Source organism: Tachypleus tridentatus, chromosome 12 (genome assembly GCF_004210375.1).
Source record: "Tachypleus tridentatus isolate NWPU-2018 chromosome 12, ASM421037v1, whole genome shotgun sequence".
NCBI classification, from domain to species: Eukaryota; Metazoa; Arthropoda; class Merostomata; order Xiphosura; family Limulidae; genus Tachypleus; species Tachypleus tridentatus.
In genome coordinates, this window is record NC_134836.1 from 74,731,686 (window position 1) to 74,757,315 (window position 25,630).

Genomic DNA, 25,630 nt, shown 5'->3' on the forward strand with positions numbered 1-25,630 from the left:
GTGAATTTGTATAACAAAGTGAAAACAAAACTGCACAAATACACTTGTATAGCAATTAGTTCATCACACTAAAGTTACTGTTGTTTGTTTAAGCATAAAGTGGAACAATGAGCTTTTTGTACTGTGCACACTGCAGTAGTTTGTTTCAAATTTCACACAAAGCTATGAAAGTCTTCCTTAAGTTATCTAGTGATAAACTAGAGACAGTGCAGCTAGTCAACAATGCCAACTCTTCAGATACTCTTCTACCAATGAATAATGAGATTGACCATTACATAATAACATCTACACAGTTTGAAGGGCAAGCATTTTAGGTAATGGGGATTTGAATCTGCAACATGCAGATTGTATATGGCAAAGCCTTCAGAGGTCAAATACAAAATTTTAGTATTCTAAGTAAAAATGAGAGAACTATTGTAATTTCACCAAATAAAGTAATTCTTTAGTTTATTTTTTCAAAGTGGAATTTTGTACATAACATGTAGTTTTTTTTTCAGCAAATTTGTTAATATTAATTTTGAGAGTTCACAAACATTTTTTACTCAGATTTTGTAAGATGTTTACTTTTTTGTAACTTTACAAGTTTTTTTTTTTTTTTTGAGTGTGTGTAAGTTCCAAACTGTGATTCTCCTTCCCAAACACACTATTCTACAGGGTGTTTGGAAAGTCACTGTGCAGTTTTGTAATCATATTTTATTTAGTCTATTTCAAGCCAGCAACTGATAGCGGTGTTTAGGAACAAAATAAGAAGGATCCAGGCCTGTATTGATGCCAACAGGGGTCACTTTCAACATTGTTTATAACTGTCATTCATATTTACCTCCTGTATTCTATATTGAAACATATCTGCTAATAAATATACAAGTGCACAGTGACTTTCTGAACACCCTGTACGTTCTCTTCCCTACACTGGGACAAGTCTAACAATTAAAGTAACCACTCAAATGTATGTCCATGAAAAACTGCACTGTAATAAATTTCTGCAAAACCAGAAAAAATCTGCTAAGTGTTACAACTAGACCTCAACAGAGAAATTTAGAAACTTTGTGGAGCATTTTGTGTTTAGTATTTTCATTAATAATTCTTTTTATATATATATATATATATACGTGCAAAACACAGTTCACAGGATGTTTCCATAAAGATTGTTTGCCACAATTTACAAAAGTGAATATAATGGTTTAAGTATCACTTCTGATTAGACCCTGTGAAGTTAAACCGGACCATTTCTACAATCCTCAGGAGGTTATTAAACAAATCCAGTTATCCTAAAGAGGTTAACAAATTAATAAACAAACCAAGATTATTTCAGTTAAATATGTTTTTTTTTCACTTAAAGAAGTAAGAACAAACTAAAAATCAATTGTTAAATAAAAGAGTAATAATAAAAATGTGCATTTTTAATTTTATAGCCATCTTTGACATTTCCTTTAATCTACTTATATCTGTCATAAAGGATTTCAAGGAAGATCATTACAAGGATAACTAGTCTTATAAATAAATATTCAAAAGGTATGAACATAACACTGAGATCTGGAAAATTTCAAGGAGAATTCTGAATCAAAGAGGCCAGAAACTGTAAGGGAAAAAACAGAGGAAAGAAAAGAAAGGGAAAATAGAAATAATGTCTGTTGACTTCTGGGCATTTTCTATAAAGCTATACCACTATGGCACTGTTATCAACCATTGAGACATGGCAATAAATTAGATGAATAATTTTAGCAGTCTTGATTGAGGGTAAAGCAAAAACTGATCTGATTGGAAAATGCTTTTTTGTGTTGGGCTACTTAATTTGAAATTCACAACCTTGAATAATAATGTTTACGTACATCACTAGAATGCCTCCAATCTTGGGTTCCACCCATTTCGTGACACTTTGCTAAACGAGGATATCTTTCGGCAGCATCTAAACACAGAAGCTCAGCCAGTCGCAGGTCATTCTTCTCAGTCTCGTGCCATATCTACAATTACAAAATATATTTTCAATGGCCATGAAGATGCAGATATTTGAAGTTTGACTGGACTGTGTTTTACTTTCACAAAACAGTACAAGTGTTCGGGAAGTTAGTGCACTTAGTTAACTTACAGTGACAAAAAATAAGCTTTGTTGAGCCTTCTAGAACCACTTCTGTCAAAAGAACTTTTAAAAACCATGGAAAAGAAGGGCTTATAGAGCTGAAAAACCAGATCTCAAGATCTCATATTTTGTAGGTTATTTTAGATTGTGGTATGGATTTTACTCCACCAAAGCCTAAAAAATAGTGCAAATTTGGCCATATTGGTGGAAAATTCAAATTCCACATACCACAAGGAACTCAAGCCTCTGTTCAGAAGTTGAAAAGAAAAGGAAAGTACCAGAAAACTGTTTGAGAATCATCCCACCAAATTCATACCCCTGACAAACATTGGGTGTTAAACCTAAAAATACAGAAGCACAATTTGTACATCAGAAAACAAAGTTTCAAAAGAAATTAAGATTTGTGTTAACTGGTAGACTAAATAAATATCAAAACTAGAGCTTTATAAATGCATCCAATTATTTTTAATTTACAGATAAAAAATACATGTATTATTTTATTTCAATAACTATTAAGTAAATGTAGCAATATAATTTTAAAGAACAGTGATCACAATTTCCTAGATCAACATGCTTCTTTCAGTGCTTAATCATACTTGTTACACACAAAATAATATGGCAGTGATGTACAAAACTACTAACAGATGGTGCTGAGGTATAAGTATCTTGTGATGAGAAACATCACATTGTAATCAATACATTTACGGTAGAGTAAGTCTTCAAACATTACACATCAGTATCACACCTAAAAAACAACACTCATACAATATAAATTTACCAATGTAAACAAGGCATATGCTTAACTGCCATAATAATAAAAATACAATATTTTAAATAGGAGAAATGTAAATTCTCTTCTTAAAGTTCACTGCACTTAAAATTTTTATTAATTATCTTCCTCTGATATTTTTCTCCATTTGGCTTGTACGTCTGATATCTTCTACACAATTAACTTTTAATAACAGACCCAACATACCTGTTTTTTAGTATGAACACATTTCTTTAGTATCAGTAATGTACCCTTTGTGGTTAAATCATCTTCTGATTCAATGCAAAGGTTGGTTCCTGCCAACTGGATCTAAATTGAGAAACACATAAACATACTAAGACTGCCAAAGCAATTCCATGAACTTTGAAGGGAGGACATCATTTCTAACCCTGTGATGAGTGTTAAATATATCAATTTGAAAGTTCAGGTCAAAACAAACAAACAAGGAAATAAACTACAGAACAAAGTCAACATTATACAAAGATTGTACAGGTTGTAGTACAATAATTTTAAATATACAAATCAGCAAGTCATGTGACAATCACACTGGTATCAAGTTATGATGGAACAGAATGTATCAGAACTACACTTTGACATTACTTGGCATAATCAGGGTAAATAATAGTGCTTTGTTATGTAAAATATTCATACACATGGGCATAAATGTGTGTTTATATCAGGGATTTACAAGTTCCCAGACAGAGACACTGTTTGTAATCAGTGATGTTGAAAAATTAATGTGGATCAATTTACAGAACAAAATTTCTCCGGTAAAAAAACAACAACTGAACATGCAACAAATCATTCCACAGCCATGATGAGCAAAGTGTGGCATCTTGTAACAGACAAGAAACCATGAACTCAAATCTCAGTGGGTAAAACTGTACTTGTACCCCTAGCAATAGTACACAATACAATCAAAAGTTTCCATCTGAAAATGAGGCCAACATTCACCAAGATAAAAATTACACTGATACCTCTTGTTGAAATGTTACATGCTTCAAGCAGCTGGTTGATTTAGTTTTATGGCACAAAGCAACTAGGCTATCTGTGCCAAATGTCTGGTAAAAGGTAAAAGTAAATTTAGTAAAATTCATAAAAGGAAATTAAGGTAAAACAAAACAAAGTTAAAAAATAAATGAATAGCATAAAACCAGTGTTTATATCTAGTCTACAATGTCAAGAGAAAAACTACAGTAATTCAAGTTGTAAAGGACTTTCTGTAGAGTGACTGTAATAATCATAACTCACCAGGAAGACTAACAGGTAAGTACAAAAACCACCATCAGTCACCTGAAGTTGGCCTTTCCAGTTCTGGTTTTGAGTTACTTAATATTAGAGCCAGTTTCTAATTTCAAATTGAACTAGATGAACTGTGATTTTTAAAAGAGAACCACATTAAAAAGGTGTAATGTATAAATTACAAAAATTTAAATGGCATTAAAAAGATTAATGGCCTTTAAAAACTAAAAACATTACCAAGGTAGACAGTGTCATTATCACCAATAACACTGTCTAACGTTATGGTCAAACCTTAGGACAGAACATGTTTAAAATGGTGCCATCGTTATGACTCTCAATGACAACAAGAAAGTAAAATGTGGCTTATTGTGATCTGAGTGTTACACAAGCTACATATTGGTGCATCAGTTCCAGATAAAAAAAGATGAGTTAAAAAACTGTGACCAATGCTTAGTCTAGTTAGAACAACTTACTCTTTCCAATCCTAATGGAAGCAAGACAGCCAAAGTCCAATATAGGGTTGTATTTGGAAAAGCTTGTTTTCATGTTGCTCACTCCAGGTTGATTGCCAGCTAGGAAAGGCCCCGAGCCTTGAATACATGACTACAGTCCATGTATGGGACAGGCACAGCAGTGATAGTGCCAAAACAGATAGATTTAGCTGCGGTGTCGGCGAGCTCATTCCCGTGAATACAAACATGGCCCAGTATCCAGAAAAACTAGATAGAAGTAGATGTTAAAGAGAAATGGGCCAGTCGGTTTTGAATATCAGCGAGAACAGGGTGTGGACCAACGTGAAGCAATTCCAGGGCCAGTAGAGAACTAAGCGAGTCAGTATAAATCGTGCAGTTTGAGTACTGCTTAACTTCTATGTGATCTAGGTCCAGAGAAATGACATACAGTTCAGCAGTGAACACAGAAGCTGTAGAGGGGATTCTGCACGCAACCACCAAACCAAAACAAACCATGGCAGAGCCCACACAATCACCTGATTTCAAACCATCTGTTTAAATAGGAATGGAAGGATGGTTCAAAAGATGTTCAGGAAATAGCAGACAGTATTTCCTAAAAGGAGTGTCTACTTTTCTCAAATGACTTAAAGATAGGTCACAATTGGAAGCAGTAAGAAGCCATAGTGGGATGGGCTGACTAGTGGATAGAGCAATGTTATCCAACGACCAACACAATTTACCCAACTGCACCTGGATACGAAAGCCAAAAGGAGCAATGGCAGACCATCTGGTCTGAAAAAACATGGCTCATCAAGGAAGGAAAACACAACCTCAGGTTGGTAGGATGCTTTTGTAAGGAATGAAGTTTCGAAGCATATAGTAAAGACAGTTGCAAATGGCCGCGATGCAAAGAAGGTTCATGAGACTCTATGTATAAGCTCTGAACTGGGGAAGTGAGGAAAGCCCCAGTGCAGAGCTGAAGTCCTTGATAATGAATAGGGTCTAGCATCTCTAAAGACATTGGTCTAGCAGAGCCATAGACCAGTGATCCATAATTGAGTTTTGATGGAATAAGAGCATGATATATCTTTAGCATAGAATGTTGATCCAATCCCCAAGTGGTGGAAAAGAGCCCGTTCAGTGATGGCATTAATTTTGATACTGAAAAGTGTGACACTCAGAACACACTCCCTGAGGGCAAGTTCCTGTAGAAATGAATGGGAAAATGTCAAACCCACACAAACTCGGAATCTCCTGTCCATTCAAAAAGTTCTAATAAAAATGGGCAAATGGCCACGCAACCCATATATATGGAGGTCTCGCAAAATGCCATACCTCCATGTTGTATCATAAGCCTTCTCAATGTCAAAGAATATTGATACAAGATGTTGTCGTTTGAGAAAGGCTTCTGTGATTGACGCTTCAAGTCGAATTAGGTGATCCATGGTGGAGCGCTGTTGTCGAAACCCACACTAGGTGGGTGAGAGGAGGTTGTTTGATTCGAGAAACCAAACAAGACAAGCATTAACAATCCTCTCTAAGGTCTTACAGAGACAGCTTGTCAAAGTAATTGGATGGTAGTTTGAAGGAATCTTGGGATCCTTCCCAGGCTTGGAAAAAGGCAGGACAATAGCCTGGTGCCAGGCATGAGGAAAAACATTCTCCTGCCAGATCTGGTTAAAAACAACCAGAAGGATAGGGAGAGAAGCAGGTGATAGATGGTGCAGCATTTCATAGTGTATATCATCAAATCCAACCAATGTACTGCAAAACCAATGAAGGGCCAGTTTGAGTTCCACCAGTGTAAAGGGACAATTATAGTTATAGAGACATTCAGCTTGAAAGAAAAGAGGCGACTGTTCTGCCCGAGTCTTGATGGCTAAGAAGGTGGAAGAAGAAGCAGAAGTGCTAGATACCCAGCAAAAGTTTTCACCTAGATTATCAGCCATTTCCTGGCCATCAGAGAGCAAGATCAAGAGGGAGACAGAGTGATATTGCACACTGACCTTTCGAATCTTTTCCCAAATAACTTTGGAACTAGTTGTAGAGGATAATACTGGTTGTGAACTTAATCCAAGATTCCTTCTGGCTTTGATGTCTCACCCATCAAACATGTGCATGGGCCCGCTGGAAAGCGATGTGGTTTGAGAGTGTGGGATGCCTACAGAAAGTATCCCAGGATCGTTTTTGAGCCTTCCATGCCATGTGGCAGGCAGTATTACACCATGGACGAGGATATAGTGGAAAACGTGTTGAGGTTTTAGGAATACATTGAACAGCTGCTTATATAATACAGTCAGTTACTGCTGCCACACAGTCATCTATTGATGGCTTACAGACAATGGCAGGATCAAGTTCTGCAAGAACAGTGAAAGATGGCCAGTCTTCCTGATCCAGCTTTCACCTGGGTACGTGGGTCGAGTGGCATCAACCACAGCCAGTCTCTCTCCAGGTTAGAGGAAAATGATCACTGCCTCGTGGATTATTGTCAACCCTCCATGAAATATTGGAAAATAATGAAGAGGAGCAAACTGAGAGATCAATAGCAGTAAAGAACTGACTAGGCACATGTAAATAAGCAGAAGAACCAGTATTGAAAAGAGAAAAGTTATGATCAGAGAGCAAACGCTCTATAGAGCGAACCCTCCAATCAATATCAGCACTTCCCCAAGGGGAATGATGTCCATTAAAGTTCCCCAGGATGAAAATGGGAGACAGCAACTGTTCAATGAGAGCATCAAGGTCTGATTGATCATATGTCTCTCCAGGTGACAGGTAGAGAGAACAAACAATGATGGTATGACCCAAGGAAACACGGACAGCTACGGCTTCCTAGGGTGTGTTGAGTTGCAGAGACAGAGTGGGCACATGCTGATCAACTAACAATGCCACCTCTCCATGCACTTGCCCATCACACAGCCTGTCATTTCTGTATAAAGAAAACTGCCAAAAGGTGACTGTATAAGCAGGTTTCAGAAATGTTTCCTGTAAGGAGAGACAAACATGATGGTAGGAAGCAAACAGAGTTTTGATGTCATCCAGATTAGAACGTAAATTTTGACAGTTCCATTGTATCAGGGTGGCCATTTTTATTTATGTGTAGGCGAATTGGGTGGAGAAACCTTCTGTTTATCACCACGTCTTTTCCCTTACTTTTTATATTCGAAGGAGATTTATCAACCTCCATGGATCCTGCTCTGGGTTGACTGGGCAGGTCTTTGCTGTTGAAGGGGATTCCAGACACTGAGGATGTGAACAAATGATTGTTTTGCATTTTGGGGTGAGAGAAGAAAATGGATCCAAGGAAATGCCTGTACCTGGAACTAAAGGATGTAAATCTTGGGGTTTGGTGGAATGTATATAAGGGACAGAGATAGGTGCTGAAGTTGATTCATCAACTTTTTTAACCATGGAGGTCAAAAGACTTTTTATTTTTTTGGAGAACGATTCTTTAGGAGGCACAGAGAGATCTGTCTGCACTCCTGCAGTAGATATGGAGCAAAGTGCAGCAACATACGTTCGAGATGAAGTGGTCAACAGCAATTTTCAAGGATGGGTGTGAATCATTGCAATTGATGCAATGAGGGTCTGTTTCACATTCATAGGCATCATGGTCTTTGCCACTGCAACAAGCACACGTCAAGGAACCACGACATGACGTCTTTGAGTGACTGAACCACTGATACTGGAAACATCGGAGAGGGTTTGGAATGTATGGCCATACTCTGCAATTAAGATAACCTGCTTTGATGGTGGTAGGCAGACGTGGTGACGTAAATGTCAGAATGAGGACAATGATCGGCACCATAATTTGCGAGTGGAAATACGCCTCACTGCAGAAACTCCTTGGGTGGAGAAATCAGCAAGACTCTCTGACTCTGGGATATTCTTCAAATTCCTCTTAATAATAACTCCTTGTGACGAATTCAAAGTAGCATGAGGTGTAACCTCAATAGGTATATCCCCAATTGTCTTTGAATGCAAGAGGAGTTCACTGTGTTGAGACATGGATGTTTCCACTAATATGTCACCAGATCAAAGCTTTTTTACTGACTTTGGAAAGCCAGCAAGCCCACCTAGTCCCTTCTGAATGAAAAACGGAGACATTTGCCTTAAAGATTTGTCTGAAAGTGAGTGCAATACAAGAAAATGAGGAACAACAGGTGGTACGGATGGTGAGGATTGCTGCTCAGAATCTTCAAGACGTGGTCATTTACCTATAGTCTGTTTTTTCACTATTTTATTAAGATTTTTAATGGGAGTATCCATAATAAAGAAAGGGAAATTTCGGTGCCCACTGACCCCACCTACCGTGGTGCCCTATGAGGGGATGCGTACAATGTCAAACAAGAACACTGCAGCAATGCCAGGGTTTCGTGAGCACTATACCCAAACACCAGCATCAGATATTATGTCCACAACAACTGTTGAGAACATCCAGCACTGGCACTTCGTTGACCATAGCCTGACTGACCCAAGGGGGGCCACCCGTCTACAGGAATTCAAGGCCAAAGTGGTGTGTCAGGGTTGGACCCCTCAACCACCAGGATCCTCTTCTCCCCCTTCATGGGTTGCCACACACAGCAAACACGTGGGTGGATATTTAAATCCCAGAGGAGGTAAACTGAAAGAACAGGACATTCCCTGGGAGGTCCCATCACCACATTCAAGCAGCTGAGGAATAAAGTTAGTATTTATGCTATTTGATATAAAGACATAGTGGTAAGAACATGGATTTTTGAAATATTAGAATATTGAAACATGTGCTAGGAAACCATCATTCTCAGACACTACTGGATCATGGAAAACATGTTGGAAGTATTGGTGTGCTTTGGACATGACAGCATTAGAGATATCCATTTGTAACAAAAATTACACTACAGGCTGCTGTCAAGATAAAACTTCATCAGACAGGTACATAACCAGACATGATAAGTACTACTGCAATGTGGTAAGACTTCAAAATAAGTTTAACATACTCCACCCTCATGTTACAACTGTAAATGTAAAATGCAGGTACACATACTAAAGCTCATACCATTCCTGATCTGTAATGTCCTTTACTGTCTACCTCCAGTTGCAAGGAGGTCTGGCCAGCATAACAGTACGTAAACATTTGCTGACTTGTTTAAACTCACAAACTGAACTTTCAAAATAAAATTCTTAAATTTAAAGTAAAATAAAAGTTGGTTACTTAGTACAGCTTAACCTCTGAACTCTTAACCAGTTTATACAAGATATATAAAATCTACTGTAGATCAGTAGGATGATATACATTTAAGTTTTAAATCCTAGAAACAATTCAGAACTTACATTATGATGGGAATATTAACCAACATTCTTCCTCATATCTTTTAAGATATGATCAGTTTGAAATATTATTTGTATCATAGAAACCTGCAGGGAACCTTATAAAATTGTTTTTTTGTAATTTATCTTTTACCCTGCCTCACCTCATGAATATAAAATGTATTAGAAAGTTGCATGAAAATTTAATATTTTTTCCACCATGGTTAGAATTCAACATAAAAAGAAAATCTTACCTGATACTGAGAAAGCGTTCTTGGTTTCGTATTTTTTTTCCCAATAAACTTTCCTATTTTATGATTTTTCTGTTTAACATGGTTTAATTTTTCCTTGTCTGTTTTAGGTGGTGGTGGTGGACCCAAATCAGGATAAACATTTTTTAAGTACCAATCAAATGACTTGCACTGAAGCTTCTCTCGAAGTTTCTTCCTTTCAGTTATGTCTCCATAGTTTTTGTCTTTGACATCACCACGTGTTTGGAAGTAATAATCCTGAAAAAAACACAGGAACACAGCATTACAAAGACCTTACAAACATATTTGTTTGTTACTTGCTATCTATGCTAGTTATCTCTAATTTTGAACTGATACACTAGAATAAAGACAGTTAGTTAAAAGCACCCACTCTTAACTTGTTGGTTTATTCAATGCAGTTGTGGTATTTTATGATCACTCTCATGCATGCAGAGTCCTGAAGCTGCAAACCAAAGTTCATAGCAACAAAACACAAAACATGTATTGTTGGATTCAAAGTTTAGCATGCTAACCACTAAGCCACCATCTGAAGAGACTTATCTGAAGGAACAAAGTTATTGCTATTGTAGAGATGTTTCCAAAACTGTATATCAAATAATCAATTAATACACAAGGAGACTTTCATTCATATAACAGTGAAAGTGATATCCACGTGTTGAAATGATTCTTAATTAACAAAATCATTAAAACTTATAACCTCAACACTATGCACCTTTCTCACCTGAGAATAACTACATATAATAATAATCTGTTTAGATGATTTCTTAAGTTTATGTCAAGTGGTTTTCTAAAATTCCAATGTATAAAAATCATTTTTAGCTAAACAGGTTCCTGCTTTTATCCAGGTAAATAACAGTTGTTTTCATCAGTCAGAGTCAACATTATTACTCCCACAATGGAGAAATTCAATAATGATTGGAAACATTTTTTTTCTTTACTCTAGTGAGTTTTAGTGAAGGCATACAAAATTAAGAATTCTAGACCCACAACTTTTCAGTTACATAAAGGTGACAGGTGTTTTATAGTTTTTATTCTACAAAAAAAAAATTGTTCATACTTTATATTTGTCCATCCATACGTGAGCAACACGCAGAGAATTCCTAGTCAATGTGTCCTCACCAAACGGAGAGCCATATGGTCTTCTACGTCGAAACACGTGGCCTACTCTGGAACAAGGAATTATCTCGAGCATACCACCACACATCCAGATCTGGTGTGGAGGTATAATATAACTAAGATTTCATTTGTAATCTTTCAATAATTCAGTTAACTAGATCTAAGTAAGAAATTTAATGATCTCTGAAGTTCACTTACATATCAGTTTCTTTGAAACAGAATGATATCCATATTAATAGCCTACAGGCATTAATTGCCTTGTGTATTGTAACCATTAACAAGTGAAAAAAATGCATACTTCTGACACTAATCAAACTCAGTTCTCAGTGTTATCACCAACAAATTCTTATATTTCAGGTGTCCCTAAAAAAAAATCTAAATGTAAAGTCGACAGCAGTTATTACTTAGCTCAAACAGTCATGCTATTGACTTTAATAAAAAGAGCTCAAACTAGGATATACAGAGGTCAAAAGAAGTTAAAAACAGGAATGACAACAGGGTGTTTGTTATAGCTGCAGAAATCTAAAATTAAGGTAAAAATTTGATAAAACACTTGTAGTAATGAAAATCTATTAATTGACTCATGTAGATGCTCCAATAAGAACATGACAAATGACAGCATTTCAGTTATGATTGTTATAAGACAAAGTTGACTTCATACACAAAATGGCAATTCATATGCTACAGTTCTCTCAAGGATAATGACAGAGTTGACCTGAGGAAGGGTGAGAACCATTGCAGTTGATGCAACGTGGGTCCGTGTGACACTCATAGGCATAGTGGTCCTTGGCACCACAACGAGCACGTCAGGGAACCACGACAGGACGTCTTTGAGTGGATGAACCTCTGACATTGGAAACATCGAAGAGGGTTTGGAATGTACAGCCGTACCCTGCAAATTAGATAACCTGCCTTGATGGTGGCAGGTGCATGTGGTGATGTAAATGTCAAAACGAGGATATTTGTTGGCAGTGTAATTCCATCTTTGTGAGTGGAGATGCACCTCACTGCAGAAACTCCTTGAGTGGAGAGACCAGCGAGAATCTCTGACTCGGGGATGTTTGTCTTGTCCCTCTCAACAATAACTCCTCGTGATGAATTCAAGGTAGCATGAGGGATAACCTCAACAGGTATATCCCCAATTGCCGTTGAATTCAAGAAAAGTTCACTGTGGTGGGTCATTGATGTTTCAACTAATTTTGCCCTAAAGATTTTTCTGAAAGAGAATGTAATATAAGAAAATGTACAGGTGTTACAGATGTTGAGGATTGCTGCTCCGAGTCTTCAAGACATGGTAGTTTACCTATTGACTGTTTTTTCACTATTTTATTTAAATTTTTTGTTGGAGGATCCATAGGAAACAAGGAAAAGTTCAGTACCCACTGACCACACCCACCATGGAGCCCTATGAGGGATGCACTACAATGTCATGCAAGGACATTGGAGCAATGCCAGGGTTTTGTGAGCACTATACCCAAACACCAGCATCAGACACAATGTCCACAATACCCGTTGAGAACTTCCAACACTGGTACTTAGTTGACTCTAGCTCAAGTGGACCAGCCAATTGACCCAAGGGGAGCCACCCAAAGGCTGCCCGTCTACATGAATTCAAGGCCAAAGTGGTGTGTTAGGGTTGAACCCCTCAACCACCAGGATCCTCTCCTCTCCTTCACAGGTCGCCACTCATGGCAAACACGTGGGTCGATGTTTAGATCCCAGAGGAGGTAAACTGAAAGAACAGAATCCTCCCTGGGAGGTCTCCCCACCACGAACAGGAATCCACACCGAGGGGCTTTCAATAATTTAGTTAATAATTTATCTGTACAAATAAATGTGGATATACACATCAATATACGAGTGTATCAGTGGAGTGTATGTGTGTAAAAACATATGGTTAGGATACATGTTAGGTCATACTGTTCTGTACAGTTCAGAACATTTTAACATTCTATAACCTACATATGTACATGATTATTTATCAGAATGTAAATTATTATAAAGTACTATAATATAAAAATGTAGCACTTATCATTAAAAAAAAAAAACTTACTCTAAAGGAAATTTCTAGATTTTCACCACCCCAAATGTCCATGCCACTATCATATTCTCCTAGGTCATGAAAATACTTTCTGTCCATAGCAAAAAGGCCACCAGCCATTGTAGGAGACCTAATCAAACAAAACAATGTTTACATTAAAGTATTTGACAGACATATGCTAATAATATACAGAAGTAATAACAATGCATTAAGAAACCACGTGTTAAGTGTACTTGTATACTTCTTCGATTAATGCCATTAATCCTTTCATAATGGACTCGGTATAAAATACTGAGTACACGTATGCTTTTGCATTTATGTATTTATACTATATTTTTCAATATGTCTATCTTCAAAAAACTTAGTAGAAATTTTAAAAATGTTACAAGTTTTGTGCACACAATAAAATTAGATTTTGAAATGAAGAATGTTTACTAAAAAAGATTTATTTACAAATATCTCAAATTTGTTTTGTTACTAGTCCAAGTGCAAAGTAATTTTCGTGTTATGATTTAAAATATTTTTCGTGATCCCAAAATATATTTAAATGTTTGTTTTTACTAACAGTTTATACTTTATCTGTTATTTTTTCTACCATAACTCTATACAAGGCTGGTCAATTCGACTGCCTTCGTAACCACTAAAACAAAAATTGAAGTAAATTACCTTTTTTATTTTCTAGAACAACTTCAAATTGTAACATGAAACTGCATTCATTTACTCTAAGTAACTTTAAACTCATAACAGTGCAACTATTTATACACAAGTGTTTTATTGCCTTTGAACTGTGTCTAACTACTGTTAATGCCATTATAAAGCGTAAACTTCTTGGGGAATGAGAGGCTCACATTACACTATCAAATTACATTACTCATGAGGTACTTCAAGCTGCTTGGGTGAGTGCCTCATGAGTAGGTTTTCAAGTTCACTAAACCTGATTCTGGCTTCAGAATTTCTATTCCTATCTCCACTAAGGATCTACAGGAGCACAATGTCTGAAATTCTATTAATACCCCAACACAAAAGCTAATGAAACCAAAATTGATACATGTGTTCAAGTATTGCCAGTAGATATTTGAGTGGCCTCCTTTATTGTAGGTGTAGAAGTAATTGGGACCTTCAAAAATAGGAGGAGAATGGCTCTGAACCATGTAGCATAAGTGTTTTATGCTAGTATTTTTTTCTCAAAATATTCTGAACAAATATGATTTGGATAACAACATGAAAACTTACTGAATGGGCTTAATGAAATCTTCTTTATTTCTCAGTTGATGATGTGGTAATGGGTCCCATTTAAAATGAAGACCCCAATTAAAGCCTCCACGAACAACTGGTGAGGCAGTGTATTCAAATGTGTCTGCATTAATAATATCAATTACTGGGCAGACCACAGTGGTGCGATTTTTGTGTATACGCTCCAAAAGAGGTTCCAACCAGTTCCTGTTTACCTCACAGTGACTGTCAAGAAACACCAGAACCTAAATGAAGAAAAGCTAATTACAATAACTTCCCACCAGCCAACTGAGAAATATGTTCTGAACTAGATTCAAAATGTATAGACACAAAAAAGTGAATGTCATTGAAAATATCTGAGAATAGAAAACACATTTATACCCAACACAAGGCTAAGACAACAGTTTAACATTATCCTATTGGATATTTCTGGAACTTCTTCAAACTTAAGTATCATAAATATATTTCTTTTTTATATGTATATTTATATATATATAACTTTTTTAGAAGAACCTTACATCTCCTGTTGCTTGTCGAGCTCCATACATTCTTGCTCTGATAAGTCCTTCCCTCAATGGTGTCCTCAGGAGTTTAACTTTCAAAGGGAAGTTGGCCTTAACGTACTTGGTTAGGTCCTTTTTCAGTATTACTAAATACAGATAGAAAACATTTATGAGGGAGCATGCCAGCATTCCAAAACACTGCCCATCTTTCCAACTACCTCACAAAGTGTAAATATTACACTTTTGTGAATTCTGTCGACCTTTCTACTAGTTGTTTTTTGTTATACAGTTAAATACCTTTTCAACTAAACTATTAAACCTACATATTACATTATTTATTTTTATATAGATTTTTAAATCTACAAAATTGTATCATATTCAAATTGAGTTTTTTTTCCAGTTTTCAAAAAATAAGCAAATAATTACAAAAATGCCTTTTCAAATACAATGTTAATAATAAACTTATTTCTTAATAAAAAAAAAGGTATTTATTTCACATACTTTAGCAAGTAGTAATTTATTCTTTAGAGATATGTCTGATACCATAATATAGAGGAGCATCTAATACTGATACTATAATAAAGAAGATTGTCTGACAATGCATTTCATTATATATTGTGGGCAAAAACTAATTTCTGTGTTGTACCTTTCACCAGATTGCTAGTGCAAAGTACCCCATCCCTAGGTAGCACTTTTTGCAAAATGAATGCATGAGGAAGGGATCTAGCATGACTTTACATGATTTTACCAAAAATATTAAGGAAAATATAATATTTTGATACAACAAAATAGTATGCAATATGCACTGTTTAAAAACAGTGCCATGATAAATGTATTTACTGATAATATCATAAAAACCTTTAGTGCATGTCTGTCAGGTCCTGCACTTTGCAGTGTTGTTTGCAATAAAATAACTGTAGTAAATCTAATACAAGTTTTAATTCTCTACCAAAATTTTGGGGTAAACTCTTTAATATTTCCAAATTTGTAGATAGTTTTCATCAACACGTCTGAAGCTACTTCAATCCATTTAGGGTTTGAATCTAATTTGATTAGATTTTCTCAGTTACTTTAAATAGTATAGTTGCCCATCCAATGTCAGATTCTCCATGAGACTATGTTTTATGTACAAAGTTTTTCTTTCTAAGGTAGTCTGTGAGTTGCTACAGAGACATTATGATGCAGATAATACTTCTAATTTAAAGTAGTGTTCAACTAAAACTTGCAGCAAATATTCTGAATATTATAGAAAGGTCTTGAAAAGCATAAGCATTACAACAGGTAAAAGTTACACAGGTTACAAAGATCTTGATGGCAAGATACATTACTTCAAGTATTTACTATCTCTGAATATATTTTTGATGTCCCATTAGTCAAAACACACTTTAGTTTTTTATTTTGCAGTATCTTATATCATTAGTTTGGTATTTTCCATTGACAAAAATGAAAGCTTCAGACTTACGTTTTCCACAGTTGAATTGTAAAATTAAAATCACGTGTTTTCAGTAAGTAAAAGCATCATTCATACACACATAAAAGTATGATACTAAAGTTAGAATAAAAGTAATTAATATTTTATAAGCAAAAGGTCTAAGCTTACACTTCATGAATGTCTATATAATCCATTATATTCTCTATCACCACAAAGTCAAGTGTGTAGAAGCATTCAAAATGTACATTTAAACTTACCGTCACTGCTATTGTCATCTACAACAATGACTTCATGAAGAAGAACTGATGCAGTTCTATCCAGAATGCTGTGAATTGTCCGGAGCAAGGTAGACAAAGCTTCATTGTAAAAACAAATTATAACACTAGCAGCTGGGAGACTAGACGAATAAGACTGTAATTTACACCTGAAAAAAGTTAAAGCAAATTTATGTAAGTAAATCTACAAAAGTATTTAACCTTAGTTTTGAACGTACGATATATAACATCTATCATAACTATAACATACAGCATACAGTTAAGTGACATGTAGGACTACATGTCAATAACCTAGGTAAGTGTGGAAGGATGTAAGCAAGACTATTCTCAGGTGTAGAGTATGGGTCTCGGACATCAGAAAAATGTATCATACAAGGTCCCATTGACTTTACAAACCATGTCCTTCTGTCTTAAAAAACAAACAAAAAAACAATAGCAGTAGTGCTTTGTTGTATGTTAAGTAACAATAAGTTACATGTACCATTACACACATCTGAATCTTCAAGTTTTTTCTTCTTTCTGTGTTAAGCACAAAGCTACATAATGAGATGTCTGTCCTACTTATCACAGATATCAAAACCCAATGAGACTCGGATGGGGGGGAGAGCTTGAAACATGAATTACATATTTTAGAAAGACAATGTGATCTTGATTTGCATAAAATGTCTGATACTAAGCGCACAGATAACATGAGGTACTGCAAGTCACATATTTCAGCCATTATCATGACCTTTTATAGTACCACTTCATCCTCAATGTTTAACCACTGATATCCTTCACATGTAAGAACAATAGGTTTAACTGTATGTTCACTTTCATGTTTAATTCAGACTAAATAAACATTACTTTCTATAACAAGAAAACTAGAATAATAACCACTGATAAAGATGTTACACAAGTTGTATGAAAACCTTGTACATCATGACAGATTACACTGTAACACAAATTTTGTTCCTGGATAGTATGTGTTATTTCTTAATTACTTATATTGTAAAAGTACAGAAAATTGCCATTATTCCCTTCAAACTTTGCTTTTGTAACCTGGATAATGAAATTTAGAAATTAACCTATTTTCTATGTTAAAATAGGCAATTTTGCACATTTTTATTTACACAAGGTTTGAATAAAATAACATATGAATCGAGATTTACATGTATTTATGCTAAAGTTATACAAAAATGTTTAGAAGTGAGTAGTTTTCGAGATTTGCAACTGTCATGTAAATCACTTTCACAAATCAGCCCCCAAAATTTGTCTTCCATCATGTTTTCGTTATATGCCCCTTAGTAACAGCGTTCAAAGTCCAGTACATTTTAGTGGAAGCTCTCGCCTTGTTCCTCTGAGTATACTCCCATGTTCTCTTTGAAATTATCAAGATGAGTGTTAAGGATATGGACTTTCAAGGACATCCTGCAGCCCCTTTTGCTGTAGTTCTCCACCAGAGCCTCAACAAGTTCCACATAATTTTTGGCCTTGTGGTTGCCCAAGAAGCCTCAAACCACTGTGACAAAGCTGCCACAAGTTTGTTTTTTTCTTTCCTACTGAACTTCTTGGGAAATTCTGTGCACTCCAGGACCTTCTTTATTTGTGGTCCAACGAAGACACCAGCTTTGACCTTTGCCTCAGACAGTTTAGGGAAGAAGTCTCAAAGGTACTTGAAGGCTGTAGACTCCTTATCAAGAGCTGTGATAAATTGTTTCAAAAGACCCAATTTTATGTGCAATGGTGGGAACAACACCTTCTGGAGATCCACTAGTGGATCACACTTGACCAAGTTCTTTGTGGCCAATGCTTCCTGTTGTAGTGCACTGTGGTGTCCCTGCTGCCCCAAAGCCAAAGATAACAGGGAAGCATGGTAAAGCCTCCTTGGAGACCCATCAGGAATGCCACCATCTTGAAGTCTCCAATAACCTCCCAGCCATACTCATCATACTTCAAGACAGATGCTATCACAGAGTACTTTTTAGCTTGTCTTAATAAATTGGCCACATACATAGCAGAATGCATCTGGAGAATGCTTGCAGCTTCTTGATGCCATCTCTAATAAAATGAGATAGGTCTATGTGTTCACTCAGACAGCTAGAACTAAACTGAAGTGGTGAGCCCCTGATTATATATAACTATGGAAAGTTCTAGAAAATTCTCTATCAGCTACTCAGCACTGAATCTTCCTGAAATGTTAAGAAAAATGGGTAAATTTGAAAATTTCATTACCCAGGTCACAAAAGCAAAGTTTGAAGAGAAAAATAGGTGTTTTCCATTTACTTTAGGCATAAGAAATTGTGAAATAACACTTTCTGCCCAGGAACAGGAAAAAGTAAAACTTTTTTTTACATAGTGTTATCAACAGTCAACATTCAAAGCAAGTTCCTCTAATTCAGTCTCTTGTCCACCAGAGTTCTATGCTACTGTCAAAACTGTAGTAAGTTCCCATAACCTAACTTTCTAACATTATTCTACAAGATTAAATATTTCAAAACCAAAGTATTATTGATGAAACTTTGTAGAAGGGACAGAAAAGAATATCAAACAGTCTTATTGTAATAATATTCTATAACAACTTTAAAGTGTACATGTTCTCTATTTTCTAAATTGTGAATTGCTTTCTCTTAGCATAACAAATAATTTGCACCAACTCACACAGTTAATGATGTGTTGTGACTCAAAGTAACAATGTACTAGATTTTCACAAACATCACCAAAGGATTCACTTGAAGATTAACGACAAACTTTCAACCACCATGTCTCCAATTTTAAAACACTAACATCACAAAATATGGAAAGTAATGATATAACTAATATTTTTTCACAATGTACATATGCTTATAAATGATCTAAATACTAAATTTTTGGATTATGTATGCTGAAAAATATGTTCAAAAATGAGAAATTTCAAATTAAATTACATTCTGCTATTGGTACAGTTTAGTCTTCTAAATAAAAAAGAAACAAAGATTTCTCTAAGTTAGCCTCTTCAACTTTGACAGATGTATCTGTGTTGTTGTGAAGTAGGACACATTTTGGTTCTGGAATAGATGTACGTACGTACAGAGATTTATAAGTTGCACAAAATTACTCAAAATGCTTCTCTCCAAGACATACAATGACAAACAGTACATCAGTATAAAACTGATGACAACAAATAGTTCATTACCACGCGAGTTATTATTACATTTAAAGTTATCTAAGATTAATTATAAACTGTTCACCATTCAAAGTTAATTTCACACCTGACAACATGTAATTTTCAGGCATTAAAATCATGTGTTTTGTTTATATAAAACATTTTATTTAAAAATGTTAAGTTATAAGAAACAACAAAGTTTAAATCCTATGTTGCAAGCACAAAAAAGTCTACACATAAAAAAAAGTGCACAAATTTCCTACAAATGATATATTTAATTGGTAGTAGAAAAAGATTAGATGTAAATATACAAGGTCACAGCCTGACACCTGGAAAAACCAGTATAACATTTACTTACATAATTGAACTAACCTCACCAGGTAGCTCTGAAGAGGCATAAATTAATGTTAGTTTGTTTAAATAAGCACACACACACACCTAATATGGTTATCTATCCCATAAACTTCTGTAAACCTAGATACATGTACTAAAATTACCTAATGTATAGGGTACAATGTACCCATGTATCTGGGGAAAAATGCTAGAATATGAACTGCCATATTTTTATTCCAACATTTGTACTAAGATCATAAAGTAATCAAGTTACTGTAACACAATGAAGTGAAACAGGTCAAAAAAATTTGTTAATAGTAGTCTTTTATATGAATCACACAAAATAAATTTATTATTTATGTGTAATAATGCTCAACAGGCAATATGCAAGTTTGTTATTACCATTTAAAAACAGTATTTTGTACTAAAAATGAATTAAAAAACATAATTATGAGAAGAACACTTGAAAATACTTCCAAATAAATTTTATTCTACAATAACAGATTAATTGATATATATATAAATAATATATTGCATCATAAATGCTTTCAAATGTTGATGAAATTGGAGATTAGTTGATCGACAACAGGAGATACCATGAGTTGGATTAAAACAACAAATATGACCCAGTTTTGTGGGGATTGAAGTTACAAATACAGCACAATTATATGGGGATTAAAGTAAGACAAATATAAGACAATTATACAGGGATTAAAGTAAGACAAATATAGCACAATTATATGGGGATTAAAGTAAGACAAATATAGCACAATTATATGGGGATTAAAGTAAGACAAATATAGCACAATTATATGGGGATTAAAGTAAGACAAATACAATTATATGGGTATATGTATTTCTAAACGATGAAAAAATGATTATTTACACAATTTCCAATACATTTTCACTATTATTTCTGTTTTTCTTTCATAATAACTAACATATTCTAGTGCTCATGTTAAAGCACATTCAGTAATAACATCAGTAAAACGTACTTCTCTGAATTCATCACAGAATTTAAACCTTTGTCACTATTCTATTCCAGAACATTAATTGAATACTCCATTCTTATATTCCAATTTACAAAAAATGTACCACAAATAATTATTATACAAAATGCTTCACCTGGATTGTAATTGTGTAAATACATTAATTAATTTTATTCCAAACTTTTGCTTACTGTATTTTGGAGCAAACAAGCTACTTCAGAAGAAAAAAAACCAAAACCAACTTACAAAGAATGCCTAGTATCAGGAATATCCCTGTGGTAACCAAGACGACTACTAATCAAAAGATTAAAAGCATGATGACGATCACCTTCCTCTTTCAGCCGTTGGTCCTGAGGATTTCTGATGACACCAAGTCCCAGCAGATCTGTCGAAAATAAACCCCCAACATTTCCACCTGATACCCCTGAATAATTAAAGTTTTTAAACTGTTTTTCATCAAGAACCTCGTCATTATTAATCATATTATCCTCTATTACAGGTCTCTTTAAACTTGAATATTTGGAAACACCATGACCGTTCCTGTCTTTGCTGATTTTTGAATCAAGGTCATGATGAACATTTTCATAGCGAGGTTTCAGTTTTTTTCTAAATAAATGATTCAATGATGGAATGTTTGGTCTTTTTGTATATGCCAAGTCAGAATACATGTATATAATCACAAACCAAGTAAACGAAGTAAGTATCATCCCTAGACAAAACGAACGGTAACGTAAGGCAAACATGATATTGAGAATACTAGCTAACACAGATATAAATGGAAAGACAAGTTAGACCACAACCAAGATCTGATAATATTCCTTTTGTTCTCAAATTCACCTTTTTCTGAGTGTACAGAAATTGCATTTTTCTGGTGTGTACTGTCTGATTTTCTTTAATCCTTCTAGCACAGGTCTGAAATCTACAATTTCAGTTGATTCTTGTAGAAAGTTCATTTCACGCTACTGGTACTGCAAAATCCACAACAAAAATAACAGTAAAAAAATGCTAGTGGTGTTGGTAGTAGTACTAATAATAACATACAAACAAGTAATACATTATAATTTATACAACATAATAACCTTATTTCAGAACTGTACTGCAGCTCAAAATTCGTTTACGTTTTAAATCATATTCTCAGCAAACTTACGACAGTAACAAAAACTTGTAAGTTAAACTGAAAGCTAAGAATAAAACAAATCTGAGGCCCAAACTTTGATTGCATGCCAGTGCTAAAGTTCGATATGCGGTTTTAACAATCGCAGGGTTTAGTACTACATCACGCTTCAAAAGACCGTTTCGTGTTTGTTAATAAACTGGTATTTGAATTTAAACTTTCATTACGTTATTTTTTCATTTAGATAGTATATACTCTTAAGCGAGCAGTATTCATATTTAAACGAGCCATACTTTTAAATTTAAAAACGATTACTGTCAGTTGCTTTTCCAATGTAACTGCCAACTTGGAAAGCCGGTCACTATGGTACACCAATCCCGTTTCCGACTTTAAACTAGGTTATTTCTAAGGGTGTTTTCTATGTATTCATACTCTTGAGCCCTAGTATGCCATAAATATCAAATTATAATTTGTGGTATCATTCAAGTTTGCTGATAGCCTACAGTTTTATTAAAAAGTTAAACTTCAGAGTAAAAATTGCCATAAAGCATCAAGGACAAGTTACTCACCTACTTCCATGAAAAACAAAATAATAATTTACTCTCACTCAGTATTACCATACATCGCTGACACATCCGAAACATTCCTAATCGAATATGTTAAGCTAACTAGAGCCATCTATGCGAACTATGTAGAATATCCAAAACGCGGATGAATTTTTAAGTTGTATTATTTCGTGAAAGTCAAAGTAATGAAATAGAAAGAAATCGCGCAGATAGCCCTCGTGTAGTTTCGCGCAAAATTCAAAACAAACCAAACAAACAAGAAAGAAATAACAGAGATACTAATAAGGCTGTAGCAAAGAAAACATTCAGTATATGAAAGTTTTTTTATAGATCATCATACACGTATTTGCAAGAGAGTAAAAAGAAACTAAGTTATTATTTGAAGATGAAATTAAAATTTTCAAGATCCTTTAAACTTATGGTCAGTTTCATTTGGTCCTTAATTTAGCAGTGTAAGACTAGAAGGAAAGAAGTTAGTCGTCACCACCCACCGTCAACTCTTTTACCAACGAATAGTGGGATTAACTGTATCATTATAATGACCCCACAGCTGAAGGGGCGAGCATGTTTGGTGGGACGGGGATTGTAATTCGCGACCCTCAGATTACGAGTCGAGCGCCTTAGCCACCTGGTCAAAACTATTCGACTATTGCCAAAAAATCTAGAATTATTGGCTAGAAACTGCTGTTTATTAAATAATTAAAATGTGTATTAATAAATCTACCATGTAAATAAATGCATGTAAACAACTACATAAGTTTTTATGAGAAAGAGAAGATATCCATTCAGAGTTACTGACTATCATATAATAATCTTATATGCAATTTGCTACCCATGAAAACATATTAAAAGTGAATATGGAGTCCAAACTGTTATTTTAGTCCTCACTTGTTACTCCATTATATTGTTTTTGAAAATTATCGCTCAAAGAAATAGTGATTTCAAACATCTATCAAAAATACACCCAGCTGCCATTTCCTATACTTCTACAAGCTTACTAATTCTGGTTTGGATTGAAATATTACAATAATGGAAAATGATTAATCTCAAGAATATGAAACATCTTCATTGGATTCTGTATATTTTTAAATTTATATCTGTGGTTAGACTTCAGAGTGGCTAAAGCACATTAAAAAATTAATCTTTAATTTTTCAGAAAACATAACGAGGATGGTTAACTTCGATTACTAAAAAAAAAAGGAACCTGTACAAAACACAGTGAGAGTAACTATGATATATCTATGTAAACTACAGTCATTACCTTCCCATCAAACAATACATTGATACTATGTTTAATACTAACATACATATATAACATGTAAACTGCAGCTGTCACCTTCCAATAAAATAATACACTAATACTGTATGTAATAATAACAAAATCTTTGTGTTTGGGCTTGGGTTCGTTTTAAAGTGTAGAAAGTTCTACTACATTGTAACACTGATGCACACATACCAAAATCGGTAAAATATAGATGGTACTCTAGAATCAGATAATACACAGATCTAAGATAAAATGATACATGTACACTATAACATGTAGAGTAACAGTGGTTACCCTCCATTTAAATAATACCCTAAATATTTGTTAATGTATGCACAGCACAATTATTAGAATATGTCCTTAACACCTGTAGTAGTGATGAAGATAACAAGTAGCAAACTGTTTCCAGATACTATCTGTAAAACTAATTATTGTTTACCACAATATAGTGTTTATATAGAGTAGTGATGGATGTAACAGGTAGAATACAACCTTTACTGTCTTCATAGGCAAAATAATAATAGCCATAAAAGTAGTTATCTCACAAGAGTGGATGGGGTAAAAAACAGAAACAAGATGACCCTATAAACTGCAGTACACAGTTGAAGTTTGGAAACTTACCCAAACAATACAGACTAAAGGATGAGTTTATATTTACAAATGTATTAACAAAGCTTTACTATATCACATACTTTTTATATTAAAATTACATATTATTTCTTAAGTGTCTCAGGAATGACCCATGATTAAAAAACAAAACAGCTGCTGGTTGAATAACAATACAGTTAGTAATCTATCTAATTAATCCCACTTATTTTGTAACATCTAATACCAACGTTAGGGAAGAACCATTACAGTCAAGCATTCTGATAACAGCAAGTGATGATTAAATGTATTCTAATCAATAGTGATTTTAGTTTTCTAATGAACTAGTTTTGAGACATCATGTGACATTATTATTATGTTCTATAATACAAGGAAACTGTCTATTACATCAAATTTAATGAGGACAGAGGATATCTGTGATACAAGATTTAACATGTTACAAAGTGTTACTAAGAATAAACAATTATATTTAGTTAACAGGACTGTTTTGCTAGTTACTTCCACTTTTAAAAGATTGTCGTTACTATTCTGCAAGAACTTACATTTTCAAATCAAATTCTTCAGTAATCTATGTGGTTCATTTGATATGCTAATTAACTCTGCTGATCTGTATGGATGTGAAATATTAGATAGGAGGTGGTTTCGATCACCTTTGTGGATGTAACACTGGATGAGTGAGCTAGCTGTGCTTGACTAGAACATAAAATTTATACTAACATCGTCAGTAGTAGTTCAAAAGTTTCTTTCGAGTTGTATTACTATACTAGTTTCTGTGTTTTGTTGCTTGTAATATAAATCATAATACAAGGGATCTTAGCCTTCATTTACATATACACGTACAATAACAAGCCACACGTAACAGGAGGAAACATACAATCCATCATCCACCAGGACATATTAAGTGTGACTGACACTTCAGTTGCTCACCATAGA

The 25,630-nt window shown here is 34.6% G+C and overlaps 1 protein-coding gene across 6 annotated transcripts in view; it reads right to left on the minus strand.

The window, feature by feature from the left end:
* The window catches only part of LOC143233638 (polypeptide N-acetylgalactosaminyltransferase 11-like), a 30,985-nt gene extending 7,997 nt beyond the window's left edge, over positions 1-22,988 (minus strand). The window contains exons 1-10 of one of the 6 annotated variants that reach the window (XM_076470081.1): positions 22,831-22,925; positions 21,394-22,115; positions 16,684-16,850; positions 15,010-15,140; positions 14,492-14,736; positions 13,271-13,388; positions 11,159-11,311; positions 10,084-10,338; positions 3,054-3,155; positions 1,830-1,961 (exon numbers count right to left, since the gene is read on the minus strand). In XM_076470081.1, the coding sequence (XP_076326196.1) occupies positions 1,830-1,961; positions 3,054-3,155; positions 10,084-10,338; positions 11,159-11,311; positions 13,271-13,388; positions 14,492-14,736; positions 15,010-15,140; positions 16,684-16,850; positions 21,394-21,890 (1,800 nt within the window). In that variant the 5' untranslated portion in view covers positions 21,891-22,115; positions 22,831-22,925. Of the gene's footprint in view, positions 1-1,829; positions 1,962-3,053; positions 3,156-10,083; positions 10,339-11,158; positions 11,312-13,270; positions 13,389-14,491; positions 14,737-15,009; positions 15,141-16,683; positions 16,851-21,393; positions 22,116-22,554; positions 22,642-22,830 lie in introns of those variants that run through there. The other 5 variants (XM_076470085.1, XM_076470082.1, XM_076470086.1 and 2 more) reach the window with 5 other exon arrangements.
* Positions 22,989-25,630: the final 2,642 nt, after the last annotated feature.